Raw genomic sequence first — 13,457 nt, 5'->3', positions numbered from 1 at the left:
AAGTATCAATTGAGCATCAAATAATTGACAGCTAATGGTTCATTAGTGACTATTTGCATGGTTCATTTTCTGAGGTATGGTATTGACAAACTCGACTACAAATGTTAGATCAGGTCCTCTAGGATCAGTGATTTGAAGCGAAACATGCAAACACCAGACCAAAAGCCGTACTCGTTAACAGTAGCAATTTTAGATGACAGAAAAATAAGCATGAATTTTAAAACATCTTAACATTTTAGTGAGTGATTTGCAATCCTGTAGTAATTATTTATACTGCACGCACAGCTCTTTGAAAACCAAGAGACTGTAGCATTCTAGGTTACACAGCAACAAGTTAAACGCAGCCCTCTCTTCTCATTGGGGCTCATTGGGGAGGCCTGCCAACAGGCCTGAGCTCTCTAACACTAATCAAATAGGATATGTAGAGCCAGACATCATCCCATCACAAAACAATTGTGAGGGGTGGTGAATGCTATCGTGCAACACGTTACTTGAAAGGGGAAATCCTATCGGAGTACGTCTGTGCGTGCTGCTTAATTTAGAAGACCCCAGAACTAAGTAAATGCACGGTTCACTGGCTTTAGAAGCCCTGTAGGCTATATGTATGCAAACACAGAGGCCTGAAGTAGTCGATCACGGAGCAAGGACCATGTAAATAGCCTCCATAAAAGAGAGGTATGGCACTTTTAATTGATTTATGAATTGATTGGAATTCACTGCATGAGATGAGCTGAAATATTATTGCTCTACACATAATTCACTCCAGTACCCATGAGGGAAATGCAGATGTTAAGGAATGTGAATGCAGTTCTTTTCAGGGCTAAGACATACTATGACCACGGAGAGAACTACTAGCGTGAGTGAATGAGTATGTGGCAAAAACACACACCAGAATATTTCTGTATAGCTGTCTCTAACTACACACTAGTAATGAAATGATTTCAGGAGCAATGGGAGGGAACACTGCTATAATAATAATAAAAAGAAATCTCAGCAGCAGACACAAAGACAAATTAATTAGCACAGATTATACTTAGCAAGCATTAATGCATTTCATCCATATTAATTAGATGTAGCATACAGAAGAGTGAAATTACATTGTATTAATTAAAACACAAAAGTCTGGTGTCTAAAAGCTGCAGTCTGATTACTGATGGCGACCGGCTTACCCCTTTCACAGGGATTCACTTTTCATGTAGCCTATAAAACTGACTACATTCCTTTTTCTTGTGAGAAGAAGTTAGGGCACTAGGAGGGTTGCTTAGGGTGTTTTGGAGAGCGGACAGTAACAGGAAGCAAGCTGAAGAAATTAACATTGGCCTTATCTGTGCTAACAACACTACAATCCACTAAGCAGAACAATAGTGCAGCACTGGGGTGTGAAAAATAGTGTGCTTATTAGTGCCTGTGTCAGGTAGATGGGAGAGCGAGAGAGCTGCAGAACGAGTGCGACTAATACAACGGGCTGTCTTCTTCATGGTGAAGAGCCTCATCATCCCCAGCAACCAGCTTTTGCCAAATGAGATGTAGCCTTGGGCTATATATTAAAAATGCATAGCAAAGCAAAGAAAAATGGACGTGAGAGATTCTACCTAAATAAATTAGCATATCTAACTATAAAATTGCCTGTCCCTCTCCAGTTAAAAAAAAGAGAGGAACAAGAATGAATAATAAAATACAGACCATTTTTTAATGAAATAAATAAATCAAAAAGCAACTAGGTATTTTTGCTGGAGGTTTTTTTTTTTTTTTTTTTAATGTTTTAATATTTCTTAACAACTGTGTTGGCCCATATTCAGGGGAAAGAAGTAGAGACACGTCCAACAACACCATTATTAATTCTCTGACATTTTATTACTGTATACTGTCTGAATAACACCTAAAGGCATTTTTTTTTCTCTTTTATATAGAAATGATTGTGGTGCCAAAATTAGAGAATAATATCTTAATCTCAAATTATGCATGCTAATCAGTGTTTATATTAGCATGCTAATATAAATTTCACATTCGATTAGAGTAGGTGATATAAGAATAACTAAAGTTACATACTAGTTAAATTATGTTTTAATGTCAGTGTTATGACTGTCTTAGCTTTAAAAAAAAAAAAAAACCTTTCGAACACAATGAAAACTTCAGGTTTAATAGTACCAAGCGGTCAATTTAGCAGTTGTAAAATGTCACTCCTGCCAAAGGAAAGAAATAAATCGCTCAGAACTAAAACAGCTAATGAGGTGGTCGGTGTAAATGACCACAGACTGAGTGATCTGTCTTATAAAAACCTATGTTCCTAATTATCAAAAGTATATCCCTAATAAGTAGCCCAGTGCCACAGGCTGTGTGTGTGTGTGTGTGTGTGTGTGTGTGTGTGTGTTGGAGAGAGAGAGAAAGACTATCAGCCATCTGCCGCCGTGAAGCTAAAGCGGCTAGTTTATCTAATCTCCTCAGTATAAACAGCAGCATGCCTCATTTCTACACTTCTCCTTCTTCTCCAAGCAAGTTTTACACACCGTGCTTTTTTTTAATCGCATCCTAGAACCCACCGACCTCACCATTCCTTCGACTTTTACCTCAGACAACCACAGGAAAGCGGTGTATATTCAAAGAAATGACGCCAGACCCCGACAGATGCAGTGCAGTGACTTTACAGCACACCCCAATCTGCTTTAGCTCCTAATAGGCTTGTGCCTGTACTGCTGCTGCTACATATTAAACATTCCCTCGATGCGCCAACTTTACTTTGCTTCATTGTACTGAAGGCATAAAACGCATTAACGCGGGTGCATTCGAACACCACGACCATTTCTCACCGCGCCGCGTTTATTACATCCAAATAAACGCGCTTAAACCACGACATCGATTTCCAAATTCAAAGCTACTACACTTCAGGTGCACATAAATGGAGTCAGGATATAGCGCAGCCTAAAGGCCGTAAACTGGGCGCGAGCGTGAGAGGAAACCACAAGGCGATCAATAAAAAACAATTAAAGACATTACCATCAAGTCCGCTGCCAAACCATGAAGCAGATCAAACATTATGAACCTGATGGTCAGTGTGGCCATGAGAACAAACACACAAAAAGAATTTCTTTAACTTTTTTTTCATACAAGAATTTGAGCGAGCGCGCATGTCGGTCAAGACTAAGTGCAAAATTATTTTTATATGCAAAACCGATTACCGCATATGTTTTTTTACTCATGTATCTAGCTTGCACCTTATTATATTCACAAAATCTAGCAGTGCTACTCAGTCATAGTTCTAAATTGTATTTTCAGGCCAACTATTAAGCAAAAAACGAGGCACAGCACAGCCTCAGCTTTCCTTTGGCCAGCAGCAGTTTCAGGTAGGCCCAACAAACTTCCTCCAATATATAAAAATATACAACACCACATATATATTACAAACGTGCACTACTTCAACACACACTCCAGTGTCAATTCTAGCTTCACAAGTCTCCTAATGTTCTGACCGTGCTATTATTCACAGGAAAAGGTGAATGAAAGTTCAGCCACCGCGTCAGACAATAACAACTTGGCTCCATATTAGTTCAAGGCATTTTCAGAGCAGCCTGTTGGTCTCAAGCAGCTCCGTTTTATAGGTACAGGGCAGTGAAGGGCACTCCAGCGCATTCTCCTCACACAAATAAAAACCATGTTACTTACATGATCGGCTAAATTGGTGGAAGATCCCGAAAGTTCCTCGTGGTCCGATTTCGAGCTGCCGTCCCGCTCATCTATCACCAAATCTATTGGCATTTTTCCTTTCAAGCAACTGATGTACCGATGGCAAAAATTGTCGCAGAGCTCGTGCACCTAAAGCAGAGAGGAATAGATATATTATTAGGGTTTTTTTATTTATTTATTTTTTCCTTCATAACAGCCAGGATAAAAATAATCTCCAGTAAGGGGCACGATCACGCCAAGGCAAGGAAACAATAGTGAAATTGTTGCGGCGCTTATTATTCTCAAGGGGACCAGAGCAACAAGTTAAAATAATAATAATAATAATAATAATAATAATAGAAAAAAAAATTAATTAAATGTACATATGGGCTCAGCCGACTTGAATATGAATCTGAACTGCCGCCGCGCATTATTATTATTTATAGATAATAAAATGTCAGAAAGTTAGAAATAAAATAATACAGAGCATTGCGCCTTTTCAGCATGGACACAACCGTTTTATTTTTCTTACCACAAGAAAAAAAAAAAACACCAAACTGTGTGAGAATTCACTAATTAAATTAAACGTACAAATCAGAAGTCAGCCTATACATGCAAATGAATGAAATAAAGCAGAAATTACCTTTTCTAACTCCAAAAGGTGAAACCGTAATACTTGGATAGCCTGTATCATCTGCCAAAAAGGAAAATATATCAGTTTTTTTCTGTTGAGTAAATATGCATGTGTGTTTGCAAAACTGCACTATTAGTAAATGAGCGAAAATTATACTAACACAATAATATTAATAAACTCCTAATGAAAATTTAAAAAATAATAATAATTCCAAACGCGTGTGTATGCTGTGACATGGCCGCGTGCACTGTGAAACGACTGCGTGCTTGATATGAGGGCAACAGTCTATAGCAGCAAATTACACTCCACTTCAGATAATCGTGATTAGGCTTTTGGTAGAATCAGTGTGGAGTCGTAGCGCATAATCAGTGATTTCCTTCACGGCCTCCTGTGGTAGCCTAATGCTCTGCCACTCGAGACCTCTTGGAGCTTCCCTCTTATTCACTTCAAAGAAAGCTGTCCAGCATCAGGGTTGTGCTTTTGAATCAAAATCCCCTCGTATTTACTTTGCTAACCTGCACATAAATAGCTATGGGACTCTTCACCACATCAGCAAACAAACGGCTAACAAGCAAACAATAACAGTTCACGAGACGAGCTTACCAAATTGTCCAGCTCTGGATTTGAAGAAAATAAAGGTTTTTCCGCGCGAACCTAAAACCATTAAAACCACAATTAATTTCATGCCAGCGTTTATATATATATTTTTTTCCTTTATATATTTTTTAAACCCCCTAGCTGTCTTAAACATCACTTTGGCAGCTGTCGGCTATTAATTATATTACACATATAATTATAATAACATGCATTATTTTATTCTAAAACTATTTCAGCAGTGCAGTAGAAAAAAATCATGCAATATAATGAAAGAAAATATAATTTGCATATGATTCTACACTCGCTCCATAATTAATGTAGTGCTATTCAGTGTGACTTTGAATCTAGAAATAGTTTTTATTTTATTTCGTCAGTAGTTGGAAAGGGTTTGACAGGTGAGATGAAGTAAAGAAAGCGCTCAGAGACGGGTGTGAGGAGTGACCTGTTTGGCGAAGACGGCGATGTCCTCGTTGAAGGAGTCGGAGGAGCAGACGTCGCCTCCCGCCACCCCGGGCTCTCTGGGCGTGCACGTCGCCAGCTCGCACTTCTCAAACACCAGCGCGAGCAGAGGGAAAAGCGGGTGACTGCCAAGAGGGGAAAACGAGCGTAAATACAAGTCTAAACAGAATCCCTCAAAGTAACTGCCCGCAACCGGCTGTGATAAAGTTTTCCCCGTGCTTTCTTAGCTGTTTACACTGGAGCTTAAACGCGTACTTGTAGCTATTATTCGGCCTTTAGCGTCTGCTATGAAGCGCGCTGGTGAGCATTAGCCTATAAACTCATGTCAGGATTGTGCAAAGATACAAACAGACACCAAAGTTCATCTGTTCTTAACCAACGGGCTTGTTTGTTTATTATCTTTGTACTGCCGAGGGTTTTGTTCGGCTGTAATCCACGATATAATGCTCATGAGTTTTGGAACTTTGTTTTTTAGCCAGAGTGAATTTTTCTAAGCACAAAAAGCAATCATTTCTATATAAAAATACCGAACTGTCATTTAGGCAAACTTAAATATTTTTTATAATAGTTATTATTATTGTCATTATTTTATTTTTCATTTGTTAGTATTTAAACTAAACAATACACACCCGAAACGGATCATTAATATTTAAATATAACTGACAGTCAGTTCTGTCTGAAACTGAATGTAGGGCGATAGTAAAATGTGCCTGTTCGAGATTATCGGCTCCGTTGTTCAGCAAATTTGAACAAAACACAACGACTTTGTTCCATGAACTCTGTTTCCTCAGAAGCAGAGAAAAGCAGCAGCTAAATAAGCACAAGCTAATGCGTGATAATAATATTTCACTCACCCATAAATTTGATCTTTATCCCGCTTTAAAACGTCGTTGACAGCTGAGCCCATACTGGTGGGCATTACGTTGGGGTGCGGGGCATGTGCGCCGTAGTGCTGGCTCGCGTGCAGCGGCGGCCCGTGGTTCAGATGGTGCACTTGGGTCAGCGGCCGAGGCGCGTGCGGGTCCCCGTACATAGACGCCGGAACTCCGACCCCGTCCATAGCGCCGTAATGGGCCAACTCATCGTACTAGAATCAAAACATAAGAAAGTCATGTACAAAGAATATGCAAATGCACCACTTGAAACAAGCTAACGTGTGAAAATACAAGAGCAAAGTGAAAGAACGGCTGTAAAGGAAGAAATGCAGTTTTCTGCTCGCAGTGCTGAGCGTGGTTGGAAACGTGTTTTCTAGCGCGAGAGCGTAAAATACTGATAATAGCCTAATTATTTGTGGATTACCAGAAACATGCTAAAGTTCAGTGCTCCGTCGAGTTACTTGGAGTAGGAGCTTTGAGTTAAAGCTGTCTTCACAACTGCTGCAGAAAGCTCGCGAGCCCGCCGCTGCACCGCGGGGCTGGCACACCGGGCGAGCAGGAGAGATTGGGGGAAAATGTCAAATAAAAATCCTTATATAGCAGCAGTTTGTAAATTAAGCTTCAGAGTGGCGAAGAGAGCGATACGCGGCCCTTCCTATAGTGAATGTGTATAGGTAAGTGTTAGAGATTTAAAACCTACCCTCTGCGCCATCAGGCTGCGCTCCAATAAACTCCGGGACGTGTCGTATATTTAATATCCCAGTCCTGTAAGAACGTGATTTAGTGGTAAGATTCCCTTTTTTCAACCAACTTCGTGAATTCGCCTATTCTCCAATAGAGTTCAGACCGAGCACAGGCATCGGGAAGAGTTTGGCAATTTTTCTTGTTTTCCTCCTTGCCCCAAAAAAGTAGAAAAAATGTCAAGAAGCAAACTGAAGGTTACAATCGTCCCATCAACAACCTGCATGTAACTAAACTGTCGTGTCTCATGGCTTTTTGCCACTCCGGCTGTCAATCAAAGCCAGAGGTTGTCAAGGTAATGAATGAATGATGGTCGGTGATGATGTTCAAGAGAGGACGAAATCTTTTTAGTCCGTTTTCATCCAGCAACTCCGCGTCTCCTCCACGCCTCCGCTTCGTTTTCTTGTTTTATGAGTGCTGTGAAAAAGGAAGACGGAAAACAGCGACAAAATTAAAAGATTGCCATTGCAGATCTCTCCTTTCCCCGGCAGGTATTCGTCTATGGCGCGGTCTGAGATGAGTGAGTGTCAGCGAGTGTTGGCAGGTTGGCTGCTGGCGCGCTTATAGAACAGAGTGAGTTCACAGCGCTGAGCGGCGCACAGCGGAATGACGGAACCCGGAAGTAGCGCGGCCACAGCCAGTCCCGCGGCGCACACAGAGAACAGACCAAACCCTGCGATACGCAGCGCGCGCACGAGAGGACGGCTTCAACTCCGCACGGGGGGAGCCAAACAACAACAGCACACACACAGTCACAGAGGACTGAAGTATCTGGGAAGAAAAGAAAGAGAGTGAAAAAAAAGCACTCAAACTCGTTTTGCGCGTTAATCTGCATTGCATTTTAGTCGATGTCCACACTTCTTTGGCATCTGGTTAGACTACAGAATAGATATGTCAGATTAACATTAGAAGATTAACATTATAGGCCAAATTCACTTACTGCTTCACTCAGTGCTTTGAAGACAAAATATTTTTATTTTAACGTATTAACAGAAAAAATACTCTGTGCATTTTGACTGCGCAGTTTGTCCTCACTGTTAGGCTATCCAGCAGCTCAAGACTGTACTGAAGAAAATAATGTGAGACATAACTTACAAATCCACCGCAAACTCTGTCCCCTGTGCCGAGTCTATCCTCCAGTTTTCTTCCAAAATAACTTCTGTTTCCCAGTCAATGTAAATGACTTCGCTGTAATGCCTAATATCCAGTTACTCTTCTAAGTATGAGGTATTTGTTTGTTAGGAACATACTGAGCACCCCTTTTTGAGTAAAATGAACTTTCCCAAGCGGGAAAAAAATGTTTTTATAGGGAAAGTGTTTAAATGTGTCTTTCGTCCAATCACATCTCAAGATAGAAATCTGTGCCTTACCTCGGAGTAGTCAATTATCAAAGCGCCCCAAAGATCATCAATCACGAGGCAAGCTTGAAAGTTTAGAGGAGGAGCAATGGCTGGGCCATCGATTGCAATACTGCTGGCCCTTTTCCCTAATGCCAAGCGCTTTTTTTGAGCTCAAAACCCAAAGAGGTCATCCATCCCTTTTTAATATTTAGCCACATCAGTGACAATAGCCTACACACCGCCGCGCGCGTGACATCATCGCCTTATTGATAGGGGCTTTTGCATCTAAGCGGCTACATTTAAAGCTCCGTGACCTGTTTTGTTTCTGAATTAACAATTTCACCGCTTATAGAAGAGAGAGACATAGAGAGAGAGAGAGAGGGAGAGAGGGAGAGAAAGAGAGAGAGAGAGAAAGAGAGATACCCGCTCATCTAGGAGTGTAGGATGAATTCAGTTTGCAACCGTCAATAAAATGCTATAAAGACGCGTCAGTTGTGTGGGTTTCATTTGCTGTGGGACTGCCAGTGAGCTAAGTTTGCAGAATGTTCTCGACAAAAACTAAAATGTTTGTGATGTAAAGATGAGAGAAGCGCAAGGGGAAAAGTGGAAGCCGGTCGGCTGTGCGGATCTCATGCGATAGAAAGAGGGAAACTCCAGCGGCCAGCTCTCTCCCTCCACACCGCGAGCAGAGCAGTGCAGCGCACACAGCGGGCAGCATGCCGACTCCCACTCTCTCCTCACTCTCTCACACACGCCTGTCGGGCTTTTCCCGGACAAACATTTGGTGAGTGCATATCCCTTCTCTTCACTAATGCTAGTGTACAGCAGCAGGAAAGCGTGAGATTAAGGTGGGAAAATGCGATCTGCGAGTTAAATGCCAGGTGAGGAGAGCCCAGTCACAGCGCTGTTTATTTGCTAAACTATTTAAATCCTACTTACATGACATGGGAGCCTGCAGAACATTTGGATTGGGATGCTTGCTGATTTGAGTCCATCGTGTAATAGATGGAACTGTTACTTAAATTATTTTCAGGCGTTTACAGATATTACAAATATTGCGCACAATATTTTCCTCTAAATAGAAAATATAGATGTAGAATGTAGAAAATATGTATGTGGTAATTATATTAACCTATTAACAATTTGTTTATAACTTCTCCAATTCGTTTACTGGCACTAATTAAGATGAAACTATACAAGCAATTTTAACTTCATATAATAAAAAATCAACTGGGTCAAATTGATAATAATACTTCTAAACAATAGCTAAAATTTTCTCAAAAATCAAGGATAAAAGTGATGAGTTTTCCTTAGAGGCTTAGACAAATATAGCCTCTTAATTGCTATAATTGCCATAGTGTTGCAATGTGAGCTTTTAAGATTGAAACACGTCTTAACTTTTTTTTTTTAAGAGAGAGATTACCACGAAATTGTTATTCAGGCTGTTTAGGGATACAGTAGAGTCAACCACTTGAGAGAGCTAAAACAAACATGCGCAGTTTGACGGGAAAACATGCAGATTGTACGCCTGCAGAAGAGGACATTAACGGGCGGTAAATGTTCATCTCGTGGTGTCAGATTGAGGTCAGTTTAGGGTTAAAGCTATCGGTGTCCGTGTGGAACATGGCCAGCTGCGTTTGGATTCATTAGGGGGCATGGGATCCATTTCAAGCAAAACAGTGAGACAATCACGAGCCTACGGAACCGCTCATATCCTGCATGTGTTCTCTATTCTAACAAACAACTGTACTGCTCAATGAGCCTCAAAGTCCCAGCAGCACTCTCATATTTTAAACTTCGATTTTTAAACTTTTCCAGTCACATCAATTATATGATTGAACTTTTGCGCATAAATATAGGCCAGTCAAAACGCTGGGGTGTGTTAATATGCAAAGAGTGTGTTCAGTGGAATAAAGCTTAACTTCGGATATTATAGATGTAAAATTATGTAATTCTTTTGAACACATTCAAATATAATATTAGCCTTTTATTTGCTAATCTGTAGTGTTTTAATATGTGGATAATACAAAGAGATTAACCGAGATTACCCCCCTGCCCATTTATATATATATATATATATATATATATATATATATATATATATATATATATATATATATATATATATATATATATGAGACACATATAACACACACACACACAGACAGTGATGTCATTATCACTAGAGTGATGACAAAAATATTTATAAACTATCAACAAAGTTCATCATTTTATTAAGATTCTTTTTATTTATTGTTTAAGTTTATATCATGCAATAATCTAAATTACCTCATCAAGTTGAACTTTCTCTGACCTCAAGTGAAATGTGGCTCGTTTCTCTGCAAGTAGACTGTGCAACTCAAATACTTGTAAAAGTTTCGCGGCTAACTGTAAATTCTTCAGCCTGAATGGAGTATTTTCCTTTTGCTCGTAGTGCATGGATTGGTAAAGTGTGTGTGTGTGTGTGTATGTGTGTGTGTGTGTGTGTGTTGGGGTGGGGGCGCAAACTGTAACCTAGGCATTCCCATGGAAATGTTAAAGATCTTTTTGTGTCTTTTGCCTGGCCTGCTGTGGAAAATATGCGACTCGTTAGCGCCATCTGGCGGCTCGCAGCGGCCTCCAGTTCCCCAACTGTTTTATTTGCAGACGCTTAAAATCAGAGTTTAATCAATTTCTTTATAATGCATCCCAGTCCAGACAAAGACGATAAAATCATACAAAATAAAATAATACAATTAATAATAAAATAATGAAAATAAAATCAAAATAAAAAAATTATCGTTTTTCACTGTTCAAGGGATATTGCAATAATAGATATATAAATGATTATCACGAAGAGTTCCCAAAATAATTATATGTTGGGCTAAAAATGCGTTTTTCGTTTGATATTTCGTGCAATAAAAATGTACAATAACTGCTGCGAGGCAAAGATTGCGGGGTTTTAGTTATTCAGCAAGAAAACGAAGTGAATAATCAAAACTTCTGCAAGAAACCTTAAAATTCTCTTTTACGGAAATACTGAGTGTAACAGCACGAGCGCAATGTTCTGAACCTATAACAGAATTTTACACTTCCATTTGGAAAAGTATAAATTTGATTTATGTAAAAAAAAAAAAAGAAGTAAATATTTTTGTAAATGTTTTACACTAAAGTGCGCACAAAATGACAAGCCGTATTATTATTATTATTATTATTATTATTATTATTAGTTATTATTATTATGATTATTACTATAACAAAACTGGATTATTATTATTATTATTATTATTATTATTATTATTATTATTAAATAATTAAGTACATTGCGCTGTTTCGTTGCAAGGTAAAAACATTCCTGACTTTTCCTCAGGTTTGTAATATTTCTTTCCTAATCAAAATGAGCTAAATTCTCGCGGCGAGAAGCAAAAATTGATTTAAATTAGGCTACGCTTAGTGAATTTCTATAAAGCGCTTTAAACCGTTTAATGGATTACATTTATTTGGTCCTTAGGGTTCAGAACAAATGGCAAGCAAACGAACTTTAGTGAAATTGGCGATAATCTCACACAATCAGCTTTGCTTTGAAAATATGAAGTTCATTTTGTGATTTTAGGACATTAGTGATTTTGATATAGGTGATTAGCGCACGTCGGTCAGTTATGTGCGATATAATAAGTTTTTGTTATAGCTGAATCATCTGTAAATAAATGTTAGCTGATTTGTGGAAACAAGTGGCTATAAAAGTCGTTATTGGGCAGGATGGACCATTATCAGGCTTTTTCTCTGAGCGCATTCCCTCTTTACTGCGTGTAATTGGCCGGAGTGTGTGAGCGGGGTCGAGATAGAGAGCACATCACAGCGGTGACCCTTTCTGTCGCCCAGCATTTACTGAGCTAACGGTGTTTAAAGCAGTAATATCAGTCCGCTTTTATTACACAGCACCTTGCTCCTTATCTAGCCCACATTTGAGCTGAGCAGCGCATCGGTGACCTTAATGCGCATTTCTGCGTCAGGAAGCCGGCGCGGTGAAGTGTTCCTCCCCTGCTGATCAGAGCAAAACACTGATCCCGTGTGGATTTAAAGCCTTTTCATCAGCGGCTCAGTGCGCTGTTAACTGCGCTCTCCTCTTACACTCGAAATGGACACTACTGAAATTAGATTTTTGCTTTTCGAAATACGAGCCATAATAACCATAATTTTCAGTGCGTGCACGTGAGGATCCACTCTGCAATATTATCTCCTCTCTTAGACAGTGTGTGTGTGTGTGTGTTGTGTGGGACTCCTGTGTGTGCTGCAGTCTTTAGTTTAAATAGAACATATATATATATATATATATATATATATATATATATATATATATATATATATATATATATATATATATGTTTCCAACCCTCAGGAAAACATGAAGCATGAGCTAACCGTGTGTTAAACAGGATGTGTCTCTTACTTATTCCAAAATGTACTCTAAGATAGTTTATGTTCACTATTAATTCCACAGTATGTCCACTGTAAATTCAGTACCAAAATGCCTGCAGTATATATTGAATATACTGAGTTGTATGTATCTCTGTACATTCCTGACTGAAATAAACATGTATATTTGCAGAATAAACATGCAAAATGTTACTTAAAAAATAAAGTAGTTCCAAAAATATTTTCCTTGTATGTTTTTTTTTAAAAAAATAAAATATTATTCAAAAGGAGAGAAACAAATCACAAACCAGGTGACTGAAATTTATTACATGTTCGACTAACTTTTCCCCTTTACAATTGCCAACTCAAAAAAAATAGTTTTTTTGGTGTTGGCAGTTGTCGAGGAAAGAAAGAAACAAAGAGGTAAAAAAAAAAAAAGTAAAACTTGGGGTCTTGGAAAGGTGTTTAATGAATTAGAATAGTATAACTGAAACCTATGTTCTTATTAGCAGTTAACACAAAGGAAAAAAAACATATTATAAAAAAAGTGATCAAGAAACAGACAAGCTGCAATGTACATTATCACACTTCTGTATTCATTTTACAAATATTACTACATGCCCTCACTTCTTGGATGAAGGAATGGATGTAAATTTCATTTGCAACATCCAGGGCTGGACAGTCAATAGAGAGACTGACTCCCATTATCTCCCATTATGTTTCCTGACCTCCCTATTTATTAAACAAACAGCCCTT

At 39.0% G+C, this 13,457-nt stretch overlaps 1 protein-coding gene across 15 annotated transcripts in view; it reads right to left on the bottom strand.

The window, feature by feature from the left end:
• meis2a (Meis homeobox 2a) overlaps positions 1–10,758 on the bottom strand; it is a 70,131-nt gene extending 59,373 nt beyond the window's left edge. For 3 of the 15 annotated variants that reach the window (XM_053237789.1, XM_053237790.1, XM_026934379.3), the window contains exons 1-5: positions 6,205–6,458; positions 5,334–5,475; positions 4,898–4,948; positions 4,304–4,354; positions 3,661–3,810 (exon numbers count right to left, since the gene is read on the bottom strand). In XM_053237789.1, the coding sequence (XP_053093764.1) occupies positions 3,661–3,810; positions 4,304–4,354; positions 4,898–4,948; positions 5,334–5,475; positions 6,205–6,410 (600 nt within the window). In that variant the 5' untranslated portion in view covers positions 6,411–6,458. The other 12 variants (XM_026934380.3, XM_026934382.3, XM_034307740.2 and 9 more) reach the window with 10 other exon arrangements.
• Between the last annotated feature and the right edge of the window lie 2,699 nt (positions 10,759–13,457).

The sequence above is a fragment of the Pangasianodon hypophthalmus genome, chromosome 10, assembly GCF_027358585.1.
Source record: "Pangasianodon hypophthalmus isolate fPanHyp1 chromosome 10, fPanHyp1.pri, whole genome shotgun sequence".
NCBI classification, from domain to species: Eukaryota; Metazoa; Chordata; class Actinopteri; order Siluriformes; family Pangasiidae; genus Pangasianodon; species Pangasianodon hypophthalmus.
This window is presented reverse-complemented; position numbering and strand designations above follow the sequence as displayed.